At 43.8% G+C, this 26,935-nt stretch overlaps 2 protein-coding genes across 2 annotated transcripts in view; one reads left to right on the top strand and one right to left on the bottom strand.

Moving 5' to 3' along the window:
• The window catches only part of PDP1 (pyruvate dehydrogenase phosphatase catalytic subunit 1), a 163,114-nt gene extending 138,189 nt beyond the window's left edge, over positions 1 to 24,925 (top strand). The window contains exon 3 of the transcript XR_014790045.1: positions 24,554 to 24,925. The gene's annotated coding sequence lies outside the window, so the exon portion shown is untranslated. The remainder of the gene's footprint in view (positions 1 to 24,553) is intronic.
• Positions 11,808 to 25,246, bottom strand: GEM (GTP binding protein overexpressed in skeletal muscle). The gene is made up of 5 exons (XM_084849133.1): positions 25,004 to 25,246; positions 22,707 to 23,049; positions 17,882 to 17,958; positions 13,559 to 13,763; positions 11,808 to 12,318 (listed from the first exon to the last, which is right to left on the bottom strand). The coding sequence occupies exons 2-5, from the start codon at positions 23,035 to 23,037 to the stop codon at positions 12,041 to 12,043; spliced, it is 891 nt and encodes a 296-aa protein (XP_084705259.1). The 5' UTR covers positions 23,038 to 23,049; positions 25,004 to 25,246; the 3' UTR covers positions 11,808 to 12,040.
• Positions 25,247 to 26,935: the final 1,689 nt, after the last annotated feature.

Raw genomic sequence — 26,935 nt, 5'->3', positions numbered from 1 at the left:
CGGCTGTATGGTGGTGGTGGTGGCAGCAGCCGGTGGTGGCAGTATCCTGGGTCCTCCTAGCCGGCACTGGGAGCCACTGCTTCACGCCTTCTGCTGCCGCGAGGGCATGGAGCGGCAGGCCAATGTCGAGCTCTGAGGGTTTCTAGAGTGAGGCATCGGCCTACCTGGCAATCCGGGGAGCTGTGCTGGGCACTTTCCCGCTGGAGGATGGCTGGCACAGCTCTTCGGAGTGCCTCCCATCCCTTGGCTAACTCTGAGAACTGTTCAGTGTAGTAGTATCTTAACTCTGGAAACTCTGCAGCTACCTTATCCTTCCAGCAATTATTAGCTAATCCATAAAAGGACTACTGGGGGCGGGGGCTGCTGCTAGTACAGTCCCTAGTAATCAAGCCCATGAATAACTCTCCCATTTAAACCATCCCTCTTCCCAGCAAGTTCTGCCTGGCGCTGACATTGTCATCTTTTTCAGCGCCAGGGCAAGACTTCCCACTATTCTTAGGCATACAATGGTATATGACGGGCTTCTTAATGCATCAGCTGAATTACGGTTGTTAATGGCATTTTAGTTGTTTTAGGATTGCCATATTTTCGCTGTTTAAATTGTGTGTGTGTGTGTGTGTGTGTGGTCGCAAATTCCATAGTTTAACCATGCACTGTGTGAAGAAGCCCTTCCTTCTGCAGCTGACGTTCCCATTCCCAGTGATCTTTTCTCCTCTTGCCTGCACTAACGCTGCAGTCCTCATCACTCACACACAGGCTCCCTTGTGCCCACTGAATCCCCAAGCTCTCAATGAGAACTGTGAGCTGCAGTCCTAGACTCTATTGCCAGGGAGTGAGCCCACTAGAAACAATGGGACCTACTTTTGACAGAGAAGATTGTGCGGTGCTTTCAGACCCCAGCTTTAAAACGAGGCACTGCAAGGTTCCAGGGAGATGAAATTGGCCCCTGGAGCCCCCAGAGTTGCCCGCCCCGACCTAGATGGACAGTGCGCTGAGCAGGCACACAGGTCCCAGCCTTCCCTACTCTAGTGACAAGTACTGTATTTCTGTTTCTAGATATATAAATCAGTGAAAGCAAACTTTTCTGCAAATGCATGTCTTCTGTTGTCCCCCTTTTTATGCATTTCCACTTTGGGGGCAATGAGTAAGTAGTGACACTAATTACTTTATATGCACAAATGTCACAGGGCCGGCCCTACCATTATGTACCTACTCATGCCTTAAAAGTGTCAACTGAGGCCCTTCTATGAGGGCTCCCACTATCTGAACTTGAAGTATGGAAGGTGGCAACGAAAGAGGGCTTCTTCGGTGGTGGCCCCCTGGCTATGGAATGCTCTCCCTAGAGAGGCTCACGTGGCATCTACAGGGACATCTTTTCAGCACCAGGCAAATGCATTTCTGTTTACCCAGGCTAAGTATCTTTTCACATCTTTTCACATTTTTAATATTATGTGTCTAAGTTGTATTATAAAGCCGATATTCATTATTATTTTATAGGTTTTATTCATGAGGCATTTATTGTGTACTCGTTGATTTCTTACTCATGGTTGTTTACAGGTTCTTTAGACAACAACATGACTCTCCAGTTTCACTTCTGTTTGCAAACAGCACTTTCGTCAAGTTTTTTAGAGTGGGGAAAATGGAGTATTATTTCTGAAAGCAAAAGAAAATGCTGTAGTTGGAATGGGGGGGGGGGCTGCCAGGGGCGGCTGGTGGCTCCAATGTCAGTGGGGCAGTGATTCCACTCCGAAAGCACTTTGGATAGTTACTTCAGAGTTCTGACTGGTTCTGACTGAAATCCAGAGCGCATTCACTGCTCCACTGACATCAAAGCCACCAGCCTCCACTGGTGTGTGCCATTTTGTCCTTTGCCTCAGGCAATGGGCTGGTCTTGGTGCTACTCTCTTGAAATTAATAGCACAGACAATATTTGCAATTCTTTAATGAAAGCAGCAGAGTGGACATAGAGTTCTGGATGGAGCAACTGTGTCTACACTGTAGACCCTATAATGTCTTTGTCCCCTCCTGGGAGTGAGTCAAGAATGCAGTGGGGGGGGGGGGTTGATATTTCTGTAATTTGAAATATCAAAATATTTCAAATTACAGAAATGACAAATGTAGCTCTGAGTGGGAGTAAATCGGCAGCAAAATCAGCATTTCTCTTCCTCTCTCTCTCTCTCTCTCTGGCAGTTTTTTGGTAGGTTTTTTTTTCTGAGTGTGAGTGATGAAAAGGAACCAAGCAGTAAGATGTTTAATGCCTGAGTCAGTTTTTCCATATACAGTTTTCCCCATACTGTTGCTCATAATTTCCTCCACCTACCCATTTCTTGAATATTGATGTTCCTCTCCTTCATCTTCTTGCCTCATTTGATGCCCTGTTCTCTGTTAATTTTACCCATTTCCCCAGTTACTTCTCTTCTGATTATATCACGGCTCTGCCACCTTTTGATACAGAGCTGCAAAGAGCTCTAAAGCAACACTTCTCCTGCTTTATTATTATCCTAATTACTTTAAAGGGTGCAATCCTATGCATGTTTAGACAGAAAAAAGTCCTACAACTCCCAGCATTCCCCAGCCAGCCATGCTGATTGGGGAATACTGGGAGTTGTAGGACGCTTTTCTGTCTAAGCATGCAAAGGATTGCACCCTCACTCACTAATAATTACTTTAAGAACATAAGAAGAGCCATGTTGAATCAAACCATATGCCGTCCAGCATTGCACAGTGGCCGACCAGCTGCCTGGGGGTGCCCACAAGTAGGATATGAGTGCAATAGCTCCCTCCTGCTTGTGTTTCCCAGCAACTGGTATACAGAGGCATACTGCCTCTGATATTGGAGGTAATATATAGCCATCATGCCTAGTAGCCATTGATAGCCTTATCATCCATGAGTTTGTCCCCTTTTACAGCAGTCCAACTTAGTGGGCATCACTATGTCTTGTGGTAGCGAATTCCATAGTCTGACTATACGCTCCGTGAAGAAGTCCTTCCCTTTATCTCTTCTGAATCTCCTGTCCTTCAGCTTCATTGGATGACTCCAGGTTCTAGTATTATGAGAAAGAAAGAAAGAAAGAAAGAAAGAAAGAAAGAAAGAAAGAAAACCTCTCTATCCACTTTCTCCTTACTTGCCTTCTTCCCAAGATAAATGACCCCAACTTTTCCAGCCCTTTGATCATTTTGTTTGTGCTTTTCTGCACTTTCCCCAGCTCTACAATATTCATTTTGAGGTGCAGTGATTAGAACTGTACATACCTTTCTAAGTGTGATTAGATTTGTATAAGGGCAGTATGATATCGGCAGTTTTATTTTCAGTTCCTTTCTCATTATGCCCAGCATGGAATTTGACTTTTTGACAGCAGCTGCACACTGGGTTGACATTTTCAGTGAGGTATCCACCACAACCCCAAGAGCTCTTTCTTGGTTAATTGCTGCCAGCTTGGATCCCATCCTTTTATACATCATGAAGTTGGGATTTTCCCCCAACATGCATCATTTTACACTTGCTTACATTGAACTGCATTTGCCGCTTTTATGTCCATTCTCCCACGTTGGAAGGACCGTTAGGGAGCTTTTCACAATCCCTTTTTGTTTTACCAACCTTAAATAATTTTGTGCCATCAGCAAACTTGGCCACCTCAGTGCCAATTCCAGATCATTTATGAACAAGTTAAAAAGCACAGGTCCCAATAGAGGTCTTTGTAGGGCCCTCCTGTTTACATCCCTCCATTGGGAGAATTCATCATTTATTCCTACTCTCTGTTTTCTCTTCTTTAACTAGTTTCTGATCCATAGGAGCACTTCTCCCCTTATTCCATGACTGCGAACTTTGCTTAGGAGTCTTTGATGAGGGACTTTGTCAAAAGTGTTTTGGAAGTCCAAGTAATCAATTTCTACCGGATCACCTAAAGACCCTGATGCTGGGAAAGACTGAAGGCAAAAGGAGAAGGGGACGGCAGAGGATGAGATGGCTAGATAGCATCACCGATGCAATGAATATGGACTTTAGCACGCTCCGGGAGAGAGCGCAGGACAGGAAGGCCTGGCGTGCTATGGTCCATGGGGTCACGAAGAGTCGGACACGACTGAATGACTGAACAACAACAACAACAGCAACAACAACAACAACCAGATCACCCTGTCCACATTTCTACTGACACTCTCAAAAAACTCTAAAAGGTTAGTGAGACAAGATTTACCTTTGCAGAAGTCATATTGATTCTTTTCAACAGGGCTTGTCTTTATATATGCATGATAATTTTATCTTTAATAATGTTTTCCACCAGTTTACCCAGAACAGACATTAAGCTAAATGGCCTGTAATTTCCCAGATCCCCCTGCCCCTGGATCCCTTTTTTTTAAAAATTGGCATTACATTGGCCACTCTCCAGTCTTCTGGTACACTGGCCAATCTTAAGGAACATGTTACATATTTTTGTTAGAAGGTCTGCAATTTCACATTTGAGTTCTTTAAGAACTCTTGGATGGATACCAACTGGACATTCTTTGGAAAATATATTGTAAAGTTTCCCCCAACACACTCACTAATACATGTATGCATTTTTTTTCCTCCCTGGAAAAAAGCATGCTTTATTTATGTGTGCAGGTATTTATTTATTTAAAACATTGCTACTCGCATCTTTCAGTTTTAGGAACTTACACAGGCAGCTTATACATTCCACAACAAGTTATTAAAATGTTTTATGTAAACTGCTCTGAGGGCATTTGCCAGTTGGGCAGTATATATATTGTATGTATGTATAAATAAATAAATAACTGGAAACCAGCACTAAAACAGCAGGGCAAATAAAATAATAAAATCAGCAACTAGCATCAACAGAATTAATAATAAGACTTAATACTGTATAGGACTTTCAAGTGTTAAAAGCACTTCATGGGAATTATCTAGCTGAAATCCTTATAACGACCCTATAAGGTAAGTCAGTATTATTCCTCCAGCCCCCACCCCCATATTGCAGATGGGAAGGGTGAGGCTGAGAAAGAGTGGCTTGCCTAAGGCCACCCTGTGACTTCATGCCAGAGGTCAGATTTGAAGTGGGGACTTCCTGATTCATAGCTCAGCCTCTTGTACGCCACTCCCCCTTCCAACAGTATGGGTATAAGAACTATAGACTACTTCAGTGCTGATGTAACTCAGACTCAGACACAGCAGCGAGTTCTCAGAACATTCAAAATCCATCCTTTTTCATGTTGTAACAACAACATTAACAATAATCCATGCAAAAGCACTCCCATGAAGCCCCATTTTTTCATGCCAACAACATCCCACATTGCACAGAGAAGGAAACTGTCTTTGAAATCATGAGTGCCAAGTGTGTGCAGGGGTGGGGGAGAAGAATCAGACAATGCAGCCCACACAAAGCACCCACACCAGCCCCAAGGGATTTATACACATACACGCGCACACGCACAGATGTGCCCAAAGAATTCATACACAGAGACACACACACTCACACAACAAGGCATTTACAGAGAGAGACACATCTGTCTCCTTTCCTTAGGGCTTCAATCCTATGCATACTTACATGGGAGTAAGTCCCATTGAATCAGTAAGACTTACTTCTTAGTTGACCTACATAGGATTATTCTACATATCCCATTAACCCTACCCCCCCCACACACACAAACCACACGCATCAATTTCTCCAGAGTATATAACAACACAGAGAAAGCAATTTGTGCCAGAGCCCAGATTTAAAGCAAAGTGGGTGGGGGGATGGAGAGCAATAACAACAACAACCAATTATATACCCCTCCACCTCCCCCCACCCTATTTAAAGAAGTTTACATGCCAGGATTGTGCTGGGTTGGGCTGGGCTGGTTTCCAGATGGAGGCTCATTAATTTATTAATTTATCATTTTATTTAAAATATTTCTAGGCTATCTTTCAGGGCAGAAGCACTCTCAAGGCAGCTACAACCAAAAAACCCATATAGTAAAAAACTGATAGTGATAAAATAGCAAAATTTCATAAAAATAACACACACCAGCAATAAAGTAACTAGGCTAGACAGTTTTAAAATCTACAACACAACTGCAGCTACAAACCAGAACTGGCCAATATAACATGATCAGGGGAGGGCCAGAGAAAACAACAGGCAGTACAGTAGACATGTCACAATTTAGTTGGATTGGGCCTAGATGTACTAGATTTATCAGTGGATATGATTATATTTTTGGCCTTATTCACTGTCTACCTGCTAACATTCTGCTTGCCTTTTTCTAGCTACTGAGATGACATTTTCCGTTGGATTTATAATTCATATTGTGAGGTTAATTTTTCCTTTTGAAAGAGAGTTATTGCAGCCACTCATAGTTTCACATGATCATAGACTTATATCCTTCTCTGTTATTATGCAGAGGATCCATGGATCTCAGCATTGTTGCCGTCATTCAGTCAGGCCTATGACTCATGGATTCCACAGCCTCTGCCAGATCTCAATAGATGACATTGCAATTATCTTATTAGTTTCTGTCACAGAAACTCTGATGTTTATAAGGTATTTTGCAGCATGTTAGGCTGACTCACTGACTCAGCTGACCCAGGTCCAGTTCTGCTCCTCTGCTTCTTTAGATTCATTGGTTGCTTGATACATCTCTAGTCTTTTTGTACAATTCACCTCCTTAGGGCTATGTGATGGCACCTAACCCATGTCTTCAAACAAAGGGTGCTTCCAGATGGAGGGCTCCTAACCTAAGAAGGGCAAGCAATTGGGGCTTTAAAGTCGCCAACACCAGTTACTACCTGGACAGCAGACTGAGCAGGCGCAGAGGTCACCTGGTCCTAGTCTTTCGCATTATGGTCAGATGTTTGGTATGTTTATTTCAGTCAGAGTAATTATTTCTAAATTTACATCTATACATATAAATTAGTGCAGGCCAATTTGACGCAAATCTTTTTTTAATGCATTTTCTCTCTTTGGGCGATGTATAAGAGCTTTTCTGCACAAGGCTGTTAATCCGCTGTATCTACTTTTGATTTTATCACAGAATTAAGATCCAAGCTCTGCACAAATAACTTTTCCTTTCCTGCTTTTCCACTACTTAATCTCTAGGTGGTGCTGTGCTATAATGGAATAACACAATTACATGTGTAGGAAAACACCTTTTGCTTTCAGAAATGATACCCTATTTTCCCTGCTCTAACAACAAACAGTGCTCTTAAAAACCAGAAGCAAAGCTGGAGGGTCATAATGTTGTCTAAAGAACCTGTAAAGAACTATGAGAAAAGAATGACAAGCATACAATAAATGCCTCATGTAGAAAAGCTCTTAAGTGACTGCCATAATGCTGTCAAAGAAAAGCAGTTGGGGTGGGGGAGGGATGCAGGGGGGGACAGTAGGTAGAGGAATGATTCAGCACCCCCTCCTGTCCATTGGTTTCCACCCCTACCATCGTGTTCTACAGCCAGGGTTGACCCAAGAAATTTTGCTGCCTGAGGAAAAAGGCAAAATGGTGCCCGCCCTTTGCCCAGTCCGTGTACTGAATTGGCAATTGAATCATACTTCAACACTGGCGATGCAATAGCAATCTCCATCACAGGCTACATTTAGGGGATCCAAGACAGGTTGTCTCCCATATACCACTCTGTCCTTGCACAGCCAGGAACAGCCAGACAGTTAAAGAGACCAGCCAGGGGGCTGTGGCTGCTTCCCCCCTGCACCATCGCCTGAGGCGATTGCTTTACTCTAATGGAAGGGCCGGCCTTGTCTACAGCTGTTAGGCGCAAACTGTGTTTGAAAATATGGACCTCCCGCCATCTCAAGTAGCTCTTCCTTTAAAGATACTCCCTTAGAGATACCACAACACTTAGATCTCTCTGTGAGTATGAGCACTTTCTACATTTTGCATCTGAAAGGAAAATTACCCAGAAAAACAGAGATTATCTCACCTCAATATTTACCCAGTGATTACAGTGCTAATTCAAACAGCATGTGGTCATTTTCTTGCTGCTGATATGAGCACTGATTTTTCTCTACACCCCCGTGATTTGTTTACAACTGAACTTGCTTTCAACTTCTGTAATACTGCTGAAGTCTATAGTCTGCAATGTCCTATCTGCCAGTATTTGAGAATTCAAAGCAAGAAGTGAGAGGGTTCCCATTCCAGAGCTAGATTTTCTTGCCCTCAGTCACAATCAACTCCTGACTCATATTGCCATATTTAATTCATACTGAAGATAAAGCCAGTCTGTTTGATTGGGTAGTTTAATATTTGCATTGATTCAGACAGTCACTCCAATAAAAGGTTATATGCTGTCGTGTGTTGAGGCTGAACAATATGCCTTTATATAAATCGATGGAATATTGTGTGTATTCCTGATCTCCCCATCTCAAAAAGGATATTATAGAACTAGAAAGACTGCAGAAATGGCAACCATAATGAAGAGTTAGAGTGCTTTCTGTATGAGGAACAGCTAAAACCTCCTTCCCCAGCGGAGGCTGGCGGCTCCGATGATGGTGGGGTGGTGCATCCGCTCCGAGTTTCTGCCTTGGGTAGCTCTTTTAGAGAGGAATCTTATGCCCCTTAGAGAGTGGGGGGATGGGGACATAGGAACAGTTTCTGGGAACCAAGGTCAGAGCCCTGGCCCCGACCTCAGTTCCCAGAAATCATGCTCCCAGCACCCTCTACTTGTAGGTGGTGTGGATAGAACCGCGCCAGTTACATCTCTGCGCTTGGAAATGGAGTGTGGAGACAGGAGAAAGGGGGTGATCCCAGGGGCAGGGAGGGGAGGAGACTGAGGAAGCCGGTTTATGCAGCTTCCTATGGTGTCTCTGGCCTCCTTCCCTCCCCCTCGCTGAAATTATGAGTCTAGCCAAAACTGCAGGGTGGCCAGAGCACAGAGGAGAGGATCCCTCCATGCTTCAGCCACCCTGCATAAGATAGTCAGCAGCCTCTGAGTTCAAAGGCTTGCGACTACCTTCATAGGATTGCGCCCTTAGAGTTCTGGCTGGTTCTGAATGAAACCCAGAGGAGATTCACTGCCCCACTGACATCAGAGCCACCAGCCTCCACTGGCCTGTCCCAATCTGGTGCCCTCCAGATGGGATGACAACTTTCATCACCCCCAGCCAGCATGGCCCTAGAAAAAAGACGACTAAGGGAGAATATGAGAGAGATGTATACAATTATGTATGGTTTGGAGACGGTGCATAGAGAGATTGTTTTCCCTCCTGCTCTCATAACACAAAAACAATTACGTAGCAAAACAGAAATTATCTCACAACCTCAATATTTACACAGTGATTACAGTGCTAATTCAAGCCGCATGTGGCCATTTCCTTGCCACACTGACGCGACCATTGTTCTTTCCTTTTTAAGTACTTTACACGAACTATGAAATTTGCTATCACAAGGTGGCCACCACCTTGGATGGCTTTAAAGGGGGATTCAACAAATTAATAGAGGATAAATAAGGCTATCAGTGGCTACTCGTCATGATGACCATATTTTACTTCCAATATTGGAGGCAGCATGCCTCTGTACACCAGCTGTTGGGGAAGATGAGTGCGGGGGGGTGGGGCTATTGCACTCATGTCTTACTTGTGAGCTTTCCACAGGCAGCTGATTAGCCGCTGTGTGAACAGAATGTTGTTCCCATTCCAAAGGACTCGATAGGCCTTTGGTCTCATCCAGCAGGGCTCTTCTTCTGTTCTTATGTTTGATTTGCAATTTAGCAACCAAATTATGAATTATGATGGGGTCAGTTCACATACCTCTAATAAGTCAAATCCTAAATTTCTTTAGGTGGATCACGCTAGCACGTTTGATATTTTCTTTGCATGTAACTCCAAATCGAAATCTTTCCTTGTGTGAGCTAAATTTTAATAAAACTATCAAAAGAGCAAATGTTTGAGATTTCTTCTTAGGTTCAAAGGCAGTGAAACCTTTTATTGATTTATTACCAACCATGTAAATAAAATGTTGCTTAATCTCAAAGGTATCATATAGAAAACGGTAATAAAAACCAAGCTTTTCATAAGAAATCACTTAATAAATATATTTCAAAACTACATCTTCCCCATCCCTCCCATTGATACACTTCACCCATTAAAAATACAATTAATAGTTGAAAGATAATAAATACAAACAGTAATGGCATAATACAAACACTAGATTTGAGAACAAAATCTCTTTGTAGTTTATTATAAAAGGAGATCCCACCCCCACAAAAAAATGGCATCTTGCACTTGATTTTATGTCTTACATTTTCTACTTTTTCCATGATTATAAACAATTCTGTGGTATGACACAAGAGAAAGTTGTGTTACAGGTTTCTCCTGCAATTGTGGGTTGTATCCAGATTTGCCCCTCTGCAAACAGAATAGCCCCTTCTGTTCACAGAGGGAACAGGGGTGGGCAACTTTGGACGGTCTAGGGGCAACTTTGCACCCCAAACCCTGCCCAGACAGGCCACACCTCTCCCCCTGCAGCACAGAAAAAGAAAACATACTTAAAAATGGCATCCAGAGTGGCTATGGGTCACTCAAAATGGGTCACCCAAAAGGGTCAAAATTAGCTTGTTTTCAAGCTATTTTTGACCTTTCTCATGCCCCATGGTACCTACAGAGCCTAAAATGGTTAAAAGGCTTCCAAATGTCAGCTCTGGATGCCATTTCTTCTTTTTTACAAATTTGGGGGTTTGGGGTGTGGTGGGGGCTGCAGTGGGGGACAGTAGGGCTGCATGTTGCCCAGACCTTCACTAGAGGAAGGGGGCAAGGCAGCAATTTTTGCTGATCCCCCTTTCTTCTGCAGCCTCCAGTGCCACCTCCCCTGATGATCCAGCAGTCCCCCGCCCCTCTGGAGCAGTTTTTCAGGAGGCACACAGGGCTGTAGGAGGAAGGGGGAATAGGTGAAAGTTGCTACCCTATCTCTTCCTTTAGAACCAACAGAACTCTGTTCTGTGCACATCTAGGTCCAACCCTATGTCTTTTAAGAGAATTGAATGGCTCTAGGTATAATCAAGGAAATGTTTCAATGCTTATTCTACAGTTGTTAAGGGAGTAATCCTATGGCCACTAGACGGTGGCTAGACAGCCATAGGGTATCTGGTTTTCCAGGAACCGACCTCAGAGTACAGGTTCTGAGGTCGGTTCCCGGAGAACTGACCTCCCCCAACTTCTGTGCTGCCTTGGAGGCAGCGTGGAACAGTTTCGTCCTCCATGCTCGCAAGAGGAGTGCAGAGTGGCCGAAAAGGGGCATTCCAGGGGGCGTTATGGGGCGGGGGGGGCGGAAATGCCTGTACAACACATCCACTGTGTCATACAGCAGTCTCCTCCCCCATTCAGCCCTCCTGCAGCTAGACAGCCGCAAATGTCTAGCCGCAAATGCAGGGCAGGAGAAGCGCAGAGGGAACGATCCCCTCTGAGCTTCTCCTGCCCTGCATTGGATAAGCAGTCACCTCCGAGTTCGGCCGCCTATCTGAATAGGATTGCGCCCTAAAACTTCCAATATTTTAACCTCAGGTATTCAGATCTTCTCATTACTGAACTTCACACTTACCCTCCATGTTGTTCCACAGCAGTGTAATTCTTATTAAATAATGCTCCCATTTATCCAAACGTCATCTGAATGCTATTGATATCTTTCTAGCCATTGGAATAAATGATATTGTAACAACAAAGATTTTCAGCTGTGGGCACTTAAGAAAACCAACTTTTCCAAATGATGCCTTCTGGTTCTTAGGCCATTATCCAAAAAGGCAACAAGGGAAACAGTTTGTGTTTTCTTGGAAACATCACATGTAAGTTTGGAATGTTCTTGTGTTTAAGACAAAAGTTCTCTCCTCTACCCAACACACTCACACATTTTATTTATAAAGCAAAAAGTATAAATGGCATTTCTTCTTCCATGCATGCATTAGGCTGTGCTTATTGCTGGCACATTTCATCACAATAATCCCAACTGTGAATCCATCAGATTTACATTTCTTGTGGACCAATCTAATATAGATTGACTTATTGTTCAAAATGGAGTTGAATAATGTTCAGGAAAGACAATGTCCGAGGTTGGCCCAAAGTTCCTAGAGAACAGAGAGGTCGTGACAAGACTTGGACTTCAGTTTGAAGGCCATGTTCTTGTTTTTCCTGGCTATGATTTTGCCCCAGAATCGCCTGGCTTTCTTAGGGATGCTCTCTCTCCTCTTCTGATAAGCCAGCCTCTTTTCATTCTTCTCTTTGCTGTCTCTTCTTAGTCGCACTTGACGCACAATGCCTTCAAACAGCTCCTTCACGTTATGCTGGACAGCAGCCGAGGTCTCAATGAACTTACAGTCAAACACGACTGCACAGGCTCTGCCCTCTGCAAAATATTTGAAGGGTATATGTCAGCATATTACCTGGATGTTGGCATGCTCTTTAGAAAATAAATGAAGGGCAAATGAGTTAGAGACTCATAGAAACAAAGTGCAACAACACAGTAAATCACGTACTCCAATCCTGTGCAAGACTGTATACCAGCTTTCCCCAACCAGGTGCCCTCCAGATGTGTTGCACTACAGCTTCTATCATCCTCAGACAGCAGGGCCATTGGCCAGGTTGCGGAAGGCTACTTTATACCATATACTCAGGGTTGTGTTTACCCTACACTAAAGGTAATCAAAGTTCTGCACCACCATAAATTATGTAAATTTATTGTATATAAATTTGTTGTTTTGTATAATTTAGTCTGCTTCTGCTAAATCATGGGGATGGACAAAGAGTTATGGAGGGCACTGAATCCTAGTCCCTTCCACCTGCTTTTCGCTTCTGAGATTTCACCAGGCATTACCCTCAAATTTTCAAGCCTGTCTTCACATCCTTAAGGGCTAAAAACTTGCTGTTTGAAAAATGAAAGTGGAGACTCTCAGGATGCTGAATGAACAACAGAAAATTCCACATTTGCATGACATGAACACAGAACATGTGCAGCCTGTCTCAGTTTTTCTGTGTGAAAGCTTCCAAGCATGGAGATTCCACAACTTCCTTTCTGCCACTTATTCCCCTGCTAAATTTTTGTAATAGTTAGATCCTTCCTCCCTGCAGTGTTTACCCTTTTCCAAGGCAAGGCGTGTTTTGTGCCAAGAAGCCCAAATTCCAGTTTTAAAAGTATGCTAACAAATTGTTTTAAAACTACACTTTGCCATTTTTATGGCATTCTTCACATCGTGCAGATTTTGAACATGGTTTAGCATTTTAAAAAATGCTAAAAAGGTTAAAAGAATATATAAACCAAGGAGGAATTGGAGTATTACAATGAAGATATTTCAGGTGGATGTACGCCATAGATTTTTTACAAGAGGAGTCATAGCACTGGTAATACTACTAACTTTAAACATGGGAAGTGGGTTGGGGGAAGGTTGGCATACTGAAGGAAGCCTGTCTCAGCTGTGCTGCCTCAGCCAATACAGATAATGGGCGGAGTTTCTTGGGAGTTAAACTGGCTGACATTTGTAGTGCAGAGTTGCCCAACGTTACAAACCCTCAGAGCAGGGTTAACGTCAAAATCAAAATAGTAGAAACAGAATCAACAGCAGTATCAATCGCAATCTTGTGGCTCATACCTGAAACAGAGACTTCACGGCACCTAACTAAGTCACTTTTGTTGCCCACTAAAATAATAGGTATGTCTTCTGCCTGGCGTGCTCTACGGAGCTGTATTCTGAGCTCAGACGCTCTCTCAAAGCTTGCACGGTCCGTGATGGAATAGACAATCAAATATGCATCTCCGACTTGCATGCAGTGATCTTGGAGCCATCCATTTTTGCCCTATTCAAATAAAATACATCACATTCAAGGTCAGCAAATTCTAGATTTCTTATTTGGAAGGTCATTGTCTCCAGGAAGAATCACTGGAACATATACTATCATAGTCAAGAAATGCTTTAATTTTTTTTGGTGTGTAGTTCGCGGTTATAGAACGAGCATAGCAGGTAGTTAATTTGGGGCTCAAACCTACATGTAAACTCTGCCTTTGACCTCCAAGACCCCGTTTTACCTAAATCCAGACATACATTGGCTGGCTGTGTTTATTCGGGAATATGGGAAAACACACACTGTGCCTGCTAGGAAGACCCGATGCAAAGAAGAATTTTGCAGTGGAGTTCTCTAATCAAAAATACATACAAAAATGCATATATTAGGGAACGTGCACACAGAAATCTATACACTGGTGAAAATAACATTGAGAAATGCATTATACTGGGAAACTGCTTGCAAAAAAATGTGTATATTGGGCAAAACTGCATACAAAGATGCATGTATTAGGATAAATGTGCACAAAAATGTGTATGAATTTCTATGCAAACTTTTAAAAAAATATCAGAGTTGAGCATGAACTTAAGACTGAAAAATGAGAAACTGAAGCTGACACATTCGTCCATCCCTGGCTCCTGTGCCTTTAATGGTTGGATAGAAGAGAGAATTTCAGCAGCTGCATCTTTTGTGCTGTTTTGTTTATTATATTTACTCTCTGCTTTTCAGCCAAGATTAGCTCTCAAAATAGCTTACAATGAAAATCCATCAGAAGATCCAATATAAGTAAATGGTATTTACTTATATTGACAAGGTATAAGGCACCATCCTCTGGTGATGTTTTCATCTCGCCGTTCTAGCTTCGTGTCCTTGTGTTTTGAGTTGCTCTTGCTGTAGCCTGCAGGGCTAGTTTATTCTGTCTGTGCATTTTAAATTTAAAGGCAAATGCTGAATCTTCAAGAACACACACACACAAAACATGCCACAATCACTATTTTGATGTTTGCATGGAGATATACAACTCCGTTGTTTCTACACAGTGAAAGAAACTTTACCAAGTATCAGTCTTTGCTACACAAGGCTGTTAATCGCCTGTTGATCCACTGTATCTAGTTTCGGTTTCATCACAGAATTTGGCACTACACAAGGAGCATTTATTTTCCTGCTTTTCTATCACATAACCTCTAGGTGTCACTGTGGTACAGTGGATCAGCGCAAATACACACGTGAAAAAAGTGGTTTCTTTTGCTTTTACAAGTAAATAATGGGTTTTCCCTGCTCTAAAAAAAACTCGCCAAAAGTGCTCTTTAGATACAGAAGTGAAACTGGAGGGTCACAATGGCATCTAAAGAACCCGTTAACAACTGTGAGTAGGGAATGAGGAGCACATGATAAACGCCTTGTGTGGAAAAGCCCCTTGTCAGTTGCTAGAGGTGATGGTGGGGCGGAATATCTTTGATCAGCCTCTCCCAAGTTGATGCCCTCCAGATGTGTTGGATTACAACTCCCACCAACCCCAGCCTGCAGGGCCAATCACTATGGTGCTGGGGGTGATGGGAGTTGTAGTTCAACATATCTGGAGAACACCAGGCTTGGGAAAGCGAGCTTAGAAGCTAGTCCTCAACTTTTCCACTGCTGCTGGCTGCTAGCAGCTGGCCCTTATGGGGACACCAAGGGCCCGCCCTCCTGGAAGGGCAGCTGCACACAAAAACAAGTCAAGCGGCACACATAGGTCCTTTCTCATGAGAAGCCCAGCAGCTGTTAGGGCCTGGTGGAACATCTGCTAAATATCCCTCTTGTATACAGCAATTCAAGGTATCGGAGCTCTGTCCTCCTTCGTATCTGGTCATCCCAGGACACACGCAGAAGCAGGCTGAGCCCTCACACTGACAACAGGTCACAGGGTTCATCCCTGGCTCAAAATTAAACCCCCTATGAGACTCCAGGCTGAGTCTTCAGCATCTTTAATTAAAGGCTCTCAGGTCGCAGGACTTCTACCAATCAAGGCTGGATAAACCAGTTGTCTGACTGTTTCACTGTAAATTAAGGTCCTCCTAGACCAACTCCTCTGAAAAATTAACTTGAGTCCATTAACTTCCATTCCAGGATGCTTGGCCACTTATTTTGGTCCATAAATTGAATTGAATCTTAGGGTCATGATTTTCCCCTCTACCCCTTGGCTCTTTAAATATAACGCAAAACTACCACTATTTCATACAAGCACCAATAACAACTCATATTGGTTCTAGCAATGCCTGGCTACAAAAAAGTCAATGGATTAGATCCAGAGTTAGGCATGTGCAATGGAGCTGGCAGAAGCAGCCTTCCCTGTGCCCCCCCATAGCAGCCCCCCCCCATGTTCCACTTGTGGAAGATGCCTCCACCTGACTTTTGGAGAATCCCTCCTTTCCCCCCTCAGCACCCTGCACCACAACCTACCCTATTCACCAGGGTCTCCTGACCCTCTATGTAACACCTTTGGGGGGCTGGAGGGGCCGCCACGGGGAGGAGGGGGTGGAGAGGTCTGCTTCCACCAGTCCCATTGCACATTTCCAAATCTGGATCCAACCCAACATATTACTTGTTCACTGACGTTTAAGTCACAACTCACAGCACAGTTAAACAGAGCCCCTGGATTTAAGCCAGCTTGGCACCTGTGGAAACAGCCATTAGGCACATGGTGTCTGCTGTAAAGTTCGCCCAGGGCCAGCTCCCTGCCTTCTGGTTGTGTGCAACTTCCATCACGTGCAAGATAATTGTTGTGGTTGTTTTTTGAAAGTCTGCATTTACAGCGGTGGGCACAACACAGTACTGCAAGTGGTGACTGCAGCACACCTCCAACTGGCCACGAGGAGAAGGAGTATTGCATTTATATCCTGCCTTTTTTCCTCTTGGAAGGCACCCAAGGCTGCTTACACGGTCCTCTTCCTTTCCACTTTATCCTCACAACAACCCTGTGAGGTAGGTTAGGCTGAGAGTTAGTGACTAGGCCAAAGTCACTCAGTCAGCTTCATGGTCAAGATTATTTATATAAAGCTTTTAAAAGAAAATAAGTAAATTGGCTTACAACAAGAAGAAAATATAATATAACATGCCATAAAACAATCCATCATTGAAAGAAAAAAATACAAACAAAGCAGCAGCAATAAAATTTCACCAAGAACATCATAAAACAGCAGGATACTGATTAAAAGTTAGCCTATACAAGAATATTTTTTACCATCTGTTGAAGGATGGAAACAGACAGGGCCTGGTGAATCTCCACTGGGAGAGTCATGGTGCCACTACCAAAAAAGCTCTGTCTCTTGTCCACATATGCCTGATCTAACATATGGATGGAACAGAGACCAGGGCTCCTGAGGCAGATCTCAAAGGCCAGCCATGTTCTTATGGAGCACCAGGTGCAATAAAGCAAAGACTGCAAACTCTTGCGTACAGGCAGCATCCAGCCAATGATGGCTCCAGGTTTTTGAGTGCTTTGAGGCAAGACACCCTCAATGGGCCTCTCCCTCAGTAAGTCCACCTTCTCATTGCCATTGTCACCTGTGGCTGTTGCTTCTCCTCCTCTTTCTCATCATTGCTACTGCTTGCTTGCTTGACAGGCAGACAGCCAGTCAACAAGTAGGCAGTGACATCTACCGCTCCTCCTTTTCACCACCACCATTGTCTGGGCCAGAGCGAGAGGCAGGTGAAGAAGCAGGATGCAATGGTGAAGAGGAAGAGCAATTCCAGGGGACTCTCGTCATTGGGCCCTTGGGTGTGGGCCCTTGGCAGGTGCCCAACCGTGCCTAGCCTTGATGTCAGCCCTGCATCCAGCCCACCAGATGCTTTTGTGTAACCTTTCCCTGCACAAAGTAAGAGCTTAGCCAGAGGCTCCTGACAGCCACAGAGGCTCCTTGAAATTGTTTCAAGTTTTGTTTCTCAATATTCCCAACTATATATGCTGTTGAATTTAGGAGCCTCTTTTAAAAAAAGGATAAAACTACTGAACCTTATACTTCACCTTGTCTAACAATTTATCCAAAAACATCCCCCCCCCCCTTCAGATTTAGGGCATATATAGCCATGAAAGTCAAATTTCCAAAGCCATGTTTCACAAACCTTTGCGTGACAAAATGACCTTGCACGCTTACCTTGTTTTCCCACATGTCAAGAAGCATGATAGTTGCGCTTTCACCATCTACTAGTAAGGTGCGTTCATAGGTGTCTTCTAGAAAGGGAGGGAAAGCAGTGTCAGTAAATAAATAAATAAATCTTGATCCCATGTAATCAAAAGGATAATGTCGGGAGAAGCAGAAATTAAATGGGTCCCTAACAATCCTATGATTGTGTGGTAGTTCAGTTGACGGTGGTTGCCTAATTGGTCCCAAAGCAAAGGCAACATTACTTTTTTTTATTAAACCAACTTTTGTTAGTATAAAGCCCTGTTCAGGTCTTACGCCTGAACAGGGCATATGAACAACGGGTAAGAGAGACTGGGCAATGCACACTGGCCCTGCCCCCCAAATCTTCTTGAGTGCCAGTCCCTAAGTCCTCAGCTCCCTGTGTTGAACGGGGAAGTCAGCAGTGGGCTTGAACCCTTTGCACTATCAGGTACATGAGCAGAAGCCTCCACTCAACATGGGGAGGTCAGGAACACTGGAGGTAGGGCTGGCATGTGTGGCCCCATCCCTTTTATGAATGATTAATAGGGCTTTTGAGTATGCAGGCAGGCTTTTGAGTTTCACAGAACTCTTCATCACACAAACTGTACCTCTCCATTCTGCCTACTGGGAAGTGTTCTGTGAAACTCAAACGCTTAAATACTCCTGTGTACCAAACTAATTTCACTCTGATAGAAGGTGTTATATTGTCTGTGATTTGAACCTCCTATGATTCTGTCACAGTGAAGGAAAATATCCCAGGATATATTTTTGTCATTGTTTCTATCTGGGAACCAAATTCACTCTTGATACACGCTCAGATATAATAAATCAATCCACGTACACCAGCATTGCAGTACTGCCAACCTAGGGTATTTTCTCTCTGTTCCTTCCACTGCATCTCTCATTGCACCCTCACTCTCCCTGCAAACAACTATGAGGAACGAGTTTGTTTTCTTCTCAGAAAGACAAAAATACATCCCGAAGAAAACCATGTTCTATTTTTCATTCAGATAGCAGGCTCTGGCAATGGTTTTATAATTTCCCTGACAGAAACGAGGTCCATGAGGCGAATAATCACATGCATTTTTGGTTGGTGTTATCTTTATCCTAAGACGGGTAGGAAGAGCATGAAGAAGAAGACCCACTGGAAGAAATAAGCCAAATGCTGAACATTTGACCCCATGGGAGATGCAGACCTACAGGCTCCAGCTAGGCTTAGTATGGGAAATACTTGTTTTCACTCCGTTTATGGGTGAACAGACATTGCTGTTGCAAGCAACTCAAATCAAACAGCTTTATCCTGGGGCAAAAGTGTGCAGAGGCAAAGGAGACTGACCTTTTTCAGAAACAGACTGGCAAGTACCATACAGAATGTTAAATTGGCAATAACGCTTCCTTACATACACGAATGCTTCTAGCTAAATATGATGAATGTGTGAAAATACTAGATAAGGCAATGCATTTCATGCAAGTTTCTATTGTCTGTGATGCAGCTTGCATCTCTTTAGGGTAAGGATTATGTTCTAAAGCCAACATATAATTTAGAGAATTTTAGAGGCCCCAGGGCTACGTACATAAATTATCCATACGTTTTGAGAAATTATTATTTCAATTTAATTTTTCTTTTCTTTTCCCCCCTTTTGTAAGCTAGGAAGCAATGTGCTCCACTTCCTACAGAAAGAGACACAATGGGGGATAAACTTTTTAAATATATCCTAAAGTTACACACAGCAATAATAAAGATATCTAACCCCCTGCCAAAAATTAAAATGGAAATTTGGGGGCTATGGTCGTATGTAGGTTTACCAACTACTTTTCTACAAGGATTTAACACAGGTATTTTGGGCATAAATCCAGCACATAAAGTTCCTCTATGCTGTAGTATACATAAGCAAGTCTGGTTCTGCTCAGTGCCTGGATGGGAGACACCCAAGAACCTGTTTTTGTTCTTTGTGTTAATGTTTGCATTTTATGTTTTTAACATATTGTACATCACTCAAAGAACTTTGGTTATTGAGTGGTTTAAAAGTACAGCAAATAAATAAATAAAATATGTATGGCATGTTGGATTATGCAGTTCCATGTTTCTGGTGTGGCTTTCTGGATTACAATTTGGCAGGGTGGGATCCTTTTTGAGATTAGATTCCAGAGGAGTATTTTCAGATTTACAGGACGCCACCTTGAGTTCTATGATAGGAGAAAGAAGGGATATAAATGTTATAAATAAAAGGTCCTGCTATTCAATTTCAGCTGTTATGCAGCAATGAAATAGGAGAGCTTCCATGAATATTATTAGATGGTATGGCCATTTTGCTGTAGAAGGCAGCAAAATATTGCAGTGTGGATAGGGCTGGCCCAAGACATTTTGCTGCCTGAGACAAAGCCCAAGATGACAGCCACTCCCATTCCATGTTCAAAAGCTGACTAGGAAAGCAGCTGAATAGGAAAGCAGTGGTGATGGGACAACATCCTGTACCACACCTAAGGGCAGCAGGCTAGTTTAGGGGACACAGGGCTGGCCTCCCCCAACACCTTTTTGTTCTGCCCCACATCTGGCTGAGGTGACTGCCTCACTCTGCCTAATGATAGGACCAGCTCTGAGTGTGGAGTGCCATTCTCTGTTCCAGTCACTCCGTTCCATCCCTCCCTGCACCTGGTTTTCCCCAGGCAGTCAGCATTCCATGATGACTGAGCGTGCTCAGTCCTCATTAGGCTGTTTCCTACCCTAATCTTCACTATTTATTTGCACTTTGCAAACCTTGGGGTTTCCCCAAGCCTGCTATTTGGGGTGGTGCTATTTGGGCAACATAAGCAATGGCACTCTCCCACTGAAGACTGGAATTAGTGTACATGATGATGATGATGATGATGATGGAATCTACATAGTAGAGCCCTCAGTTGCTCACAATATCACTGTAATATGGAGAATCGCCTTCAAGTAGAGGACTCTAGTGTTGTATATCTCTTCCCTAACATGATGAACATCTCCTTCTTCCCCTTCCACCCCACTGCCCTCCTGCCACATATGGCTCCTTTACACATGTGTTTTTTTTCTGGGGGTTTTCTTTCTGCCTATCTATATATTCCATTACAGAACCACTAGGTGGCACTGTGGTATAGAAGAATTGCAGAAATAGACAAGGGTTTCATGCCACCATTCAGGATATACCAGACTTCCCTCATTAGAAAAAAAACCATGATACTGGTTGCAAGGAAAAGGAGGGCCCTGGAGGATGACAATGTCGTGTAAAGCACCCGCAAATGACTGTGAATGAGGAATCACGAGCGAACAATAAATGCCTTGTGTAGAAAGGCTCATAGTAAACAAAGATAAGCTAAAGCCTATTAGGGCCTAAGATAAATAAAATCCGAGGCTCCAATATTAATCAACAGTAAGATGTGCTGGGGAAGGCCCTTAGCAAGCAACAAGCACCACCCTTCTCACATGACCTGTAGGATAGGGTTTCTCGCCTGTTCTCCCATTAGCTTGAAGATGAAAGAAGAGAAAACTCTTAGTAGTGACACTTTTTCCTTAACTGAGGTGGGTTTTTTTTAATGGTCTGTTGTTTCTTTATTATGTATATAAGATGCCCCGACTACCTGGTTGAGAGGTGGAATCTGAATTTCCATAAGTAAATGAACAAATCATGAGGATCATTTGAGCCATTGCTCAAGAAGTAATTGGTCTGCAGAAGGCCAAGAGTGAGACAACTTTAAAAACTGACGGCTATATAAAGTGGAAGCCATGGTGGTGTGCAGAGTTGGCTCACTTTCTATGTTCCATGTTTTTATGTTAGAAGAGATTTTGATGGCATGGGGCTCAAACAGCACTCAGCTCTCAGAAAATAATGGCAATCATCTTCCTACTGGTGGGGGTCATATTGGCGGCTTAAATGGTGTTGTATCAGGCACACATTTCAGCCACTGCACAAATGGCAGGGGGACCAGCCCCCTTACCTTTTGTAATGGCCCCTTAAGCTACTGTTCTAGAATGGTACAGAGAGGCCTATGATTTGGCTAAAACAAGTGGGACCTGCAACATAATGTTGCAATGTGGAGTGATCCTGCTCAGGGTACCTGCCAGCCATGCCCTTTTCCAGGATACACCATTGCATTGCATTCCACCACCACCTGGTTTTCTGTTTCCACCTTCCCCCCTCCAACAGTCAGCCAGCATTTCATGTCCACTGAGCCTGATTACTCTTCATTGGGTTGTTTTTGAGGTCCCCCCTCCCCTTTTAAAGAGCCTCGTGTGGCACAGAGTGGCGGCAGTATTGCAACCGAAACTCTCCCCACGACCTGAGTTTGATCCCAGCAGAAGTCGGGTCTCGGGTAGCCGGCTCAGGTCGACTCAGCCTTCCATCCTTCCGAGATCGGTAAAATGAGCACCCAGCTTGCTGGGGGAAAGGTGGTCATGACTGGGGGAGGCAATGGTAAACCACCCCGCTACAGTCTGCCATGAAAACACCAGCTCAAGCGGCATCCTTCTAGGGGTCAGCAATGACCCGGTACTTGCACAGGAGGAACCTTTCCTCCCCTTTAGGGTTTCTTCTTCCTTTAAAAAAATTGGTTTGGTACTTCTACAAATCTTGGTTTCCCCACAAGCCTTCTGAGACCTCGATCTCATGTGTCGATGGTGCTGTTTTGGCGTCATAAGGATCCACATTCAGACAGTGAGTTTTGCTGTTAGTATATATGATGATGATTAAGGGGGGAGGGTTGAATCAAGGCTTGGGGCTTATGGGTGTCATCAAGCCCTCGCCCATTCATTTATTTATAATAAACCAAGGCAGCATGGAACATTGCGACCTACCTCCTAGCACTTCGCAGTCACTGTCCATGCTGTCGTGCACGCCTGCAAAGACGCTGGCTATGGTCGTTTTACCAACTCCTTGTTCCCCGATGAGGACCACTCGGTAGTAGCCGTTCCCCGACTCAGAGGAGATGACGGAATCGGAAGACTCTGATGACCAGCTCCGTCGGTAATACTCTTCGGGGCTGATGGTGTATCTTTTATGTCGGTTGCACTCATGGGGGTCTTTCTGGACCACCAGATGCCTCCCGTCAGCCGGGATGCTCCAGCGCTGCTGCAGTGGTTGCACGGTGCCGCTGCTGCGACGCATGGTGACATTGTTCAGAGTCATGGCTTGTTCCCCCTGGTTGGAAAGAACAGCAACAGTGAAATCACAAGTGTTGCATGTATGATCCGCAGTGGAGGCCGGTGGCTTCGATTTTGGTGAGGCTGTGCATCCATTCTGGGTTCCAGTCAGAACCAGGCAGATTTCTAAAGGAGATGTCCAAGGTGCTGAACCCATTTTGTGGATAGGGTTCAGCACTGTGGATAGCTCCTTTAGAGTTCTGGCTGGTTCTGACTGAAACCCAGAATGGACGAACAGCCTCACCAAAATCGAAGCCACCGGCCTCCGCTGACGATTAGGTTATGAACTGCTTTATACCTGAACTGGTATGCCTTATCTGCAAGCGTTCTGATGTCAGCAGTTCCTGACACCTGGGCCTTTCCCAATGCGATGCTAGAAATGACAACAGCAGGAAGACACACCACAAAAAGGAAATGCGTCCTTGAAGAGGTATCTCGCTTCTTATTCTGAAGAGCTTGAGCCACCATCCCATTTAAGCATGACAATCACCCCCTGCCTGTAACAATCCTGCTTGCTCATATGGACTAGCAGCAATTCAAAAAGTGGATAGTTCCCCTTCCTCTGCCTGAACATGTGGCTTGTGAGCGTACCGGTCTGCTGTCATAGTTATCACACCTGGAATAAGCTGTCTGAAGCAATCAAGAAATTTGGTTTTATGCCATAAAAAGCAATGACTTTAGATTATTTTTCACAGATAGCTGCTAGACACATTACGTATAGTATCATAGAATAGTAGGGCTGGAAGGGGCCTACAAGACCATCAAGTCCAACATGCTGCAGGTGCTGCAATGTTATTTACATCATGGGAGGTTGTTTTTTCCATTAGTTTTCCATGGTTTTAGTTGACATTGCATATCTAAGAAAAAAAAAATCCCCACGTCTCTTAAAGGATCAATTATGGGATAAGGTGCTGTAATAGGGAGCACAGAACACCCCAAATGAGGAACGGCAGTATGTTTATTGCGCGAGAAGTCCAATCAACTGGAAAGGCCCAAATTCAGCTCAGGAGAGCTGGGTACTTTCCCCTTGTCTAAAGGTGGTCTTTAATTACACTTTGCTGGAAGGACTACTCAGTGTTGGTGGGAGGCGATGCTGTGAGGTAATTCCTGAGGGCAAGTATCATCTGCAGCTACCCTTTTTAAGGAAAGTTGCTTTGATGCTCTCCAGCTCCAACTCTGACAGCTATTTAGACATTTTGCTTATTCAAGCTTAAGGTTGAGCTTTCTCAGTTCACATCACCTCTCTTTAGCTAACAAACAGAGCATTTGCCAAAGAGGGAGCTCAGCTGAAGGCCATTTTCAAAGTTAACGTACAGAGGTATTTGCAAGTTCAGCTCTCTTTCAAAAACTCTGCACTTGTTTTGTCCTTTGGACAAGCTCTCCAATAACTTCATGGAGGGTGGGAGGCTTCGGGCCAATTTTGAAACACATGTCTGTAGCAAAGCAGCAAATTCCACTCCATGTCATTTTCGGATACAAATTCTTTGCCATGCTTTTCACAGCTCCCTGCAGAATTACCAGCGACGTTGCCTGCCTTTTGAGTGGAGATCTGCAAAGATGCAAAGGAATGCCAGAGAGAAAGATACCATATGCTATCCAAAGCAAGACTATTCCTCATCTGCTCTCATCACATCAACATGTGCAACCAAGAATGAGACTAAACCCATCTAACACATGCATCTATTTACTACTAGTTCACATTTACCACCCCATTAAAAATTGATAGTTTAAAATGCTGCCTTCCTTTTGATTCAATTCATTTAGTAAAGTCTCGTTGCTTGTTGCTTTGCACTTTTAATTATGCTGTTACTTAATAATCTAACAAAGAAATAAAATAAGGTCTGGTGCAAATTTCAGACTTTCTTTCAAACGTTTGGCTTTTGTCTGTCTACTTACATGGCTATGGTGCTAAGAAATGCATTCAAATTCATGCTTGTTAAAACCAGTACTACCTTGTCGCTTTTTTGTTTTTTTTTATTGTCTGTTCCAAACACAGTCGACTCCCTCGATCTCACTCCCTACTTCTCAGAGAGTGTTGAATCCCGAACCAGTCTCCCACAGAAAATCCTTCTTCTGTTCAAGGGCTGCCTCTCTAATTCTTTCTCAGCAAACCTGGTTTATATTAAGCCCATCTGATCAGAGACAGGGCTTTTCCGTGACGTCGTTGGCCTGTCCGCCCAACAGCCAGCCCCCAGCTGGACGGATGCAGGCATGCAGAAGAGAGAGAGAGAGAGAAGTTACCAGTGCTAACAAAATAATTGATTTGCAGTCAGGCCTTTCTTTCTTTCTTCCTTTCTTTTCTTTCTTTCATAATGCCAGTAATACAAGGGGAGAGTCTGTTTCACAACAGAAAAGCAGAAACGTGGGAAAATGCATCAGTAACTCCTTTCTGCTCTGTGCTAAAATGTTGTTGAAATGACCAGTCCTTTGACACACTTTGGATTCATTAACACAGGAAATGTCGCAAACATCTTAATTGACCAAAAGGTCATGCTACACTGGAAATCACTCTCTCTAGAATGCTATTTTGTCAACCTTATTTCCCCCCCTTAGTTGAACAGAAGGATGCTACCACCTCCTTCAATATGAGAATAAATTGTGCAGAATACAACATCTTTTTCGTCAGCATTAATATCTTCACATTACAGTGGAAAACTGTACAAAGTTTACTACACACATTGAGGATATATCTACACCAGCCATCTCCAACCTTGTTTCTTCTAGATGTTTGGAACTTCAACTCCCATCAGCCCCAGACAGCATGGCCAATGATCAGGAATGCTGGGAGCTGCAGTCCAAAACAACTAGAGGGCACCAGGCTGGGGGAAACTGGTCTACAACTATAGATTTAAACTGGTATAACAGTCATTCCCTATTATTTCTTGAGTGGGGCTAGGGGCCTCTAACAAAGAATTCTTAGCATCCTCATCAAGCTACAGTTCCTAGGATTCTTTGGGGGGAAGCCATGCCAGTTAAACTGATATCAAACTGTTATAACTTTGTAATGTTGATTTATCCAGAGAGTTCAAGGGAACTACAGCTTCTAGTCCAAGGAAACTAGAAGGAAAGGCTGGCAGGAAAGACCATCTACCCATCTGCCACCTGGGGATCAGCTAACCTACTCCAAACCAAGAAGAACGGGTGTGTTTGGAGAAAGCAGCTCGCTGGTAGACCTGTATGATTCAAAGAAGCAAGTTAAACCAGTGGAGGCTGGTGGCTCCGATGTCAGTAGGGTGGTGAATCCGCTCCGGGTTTCAGTCAGAACCAGACAGAACTCTAAAGAAGCTGTTGAAGGTACGAACTTGGATAGCTCCTTTAGAGTTCTGTCTGGTTCTGACTGAAACCCAGACTGCATTCACCGCCCCACTGACATCGGAGCCATCAGCCTCCACCAAGTTAAAGTAAATCTGTAGGTGAGCAGCGCTGAACACCAGTCTCCTAGTTCCATGTCCCAAGTGGTCTCCACCGATCCATATTGGCAAAGCTCACACACAAACTTAACCAACAAGCTACAAATGCATCACCCTGATCCTGAAATCTTTATTCGATCAAAATGGCATTATTCTACTGACTGCAAAAGATAAATCTGCGGTGAATCCACTTACTTTGTCTAATATTCAGCCATGCTGTGCTGCACCCTATGATGATGGAAATCCCTTTGCAGGCAGTTTGTTTTTGCTGAACAAGAGACTGTGCTAAGATGGGATGTTACCAAAAGGACGCTTGGTATTTTGGCTAACTTTGTAGTTGGCTTCACTTTGCAGGTAGTTGCTCTGCTGCCTGGAAACCACGTGGCTGACAGGGTGGCTGGGCTGCCTTGTTCTGGAGCTTGTCTTCATTGGGCTCTCATTGAATTGTTCCCAGTTTTCTATTCTAAAATAGGA

The sequence above is a fragment of the Heloderma suspectum genome, chromosome 4 (genome assembly GCF_057233095.1).
Source record: "Heloderma suspectum isolate Gila_16-S chromosome 4, 16-S_ref, whole genome shotgun sequence".
Lineage (NCBI taxonomy): Eukaryota > Metazoa > Chordata > Lepidosauria > Squamata > Helodermatidae > Heloderma > Heloderma suspectum.
This window is presented reverse-complemented; position numbering and strand designations above follow the sequence as displayed.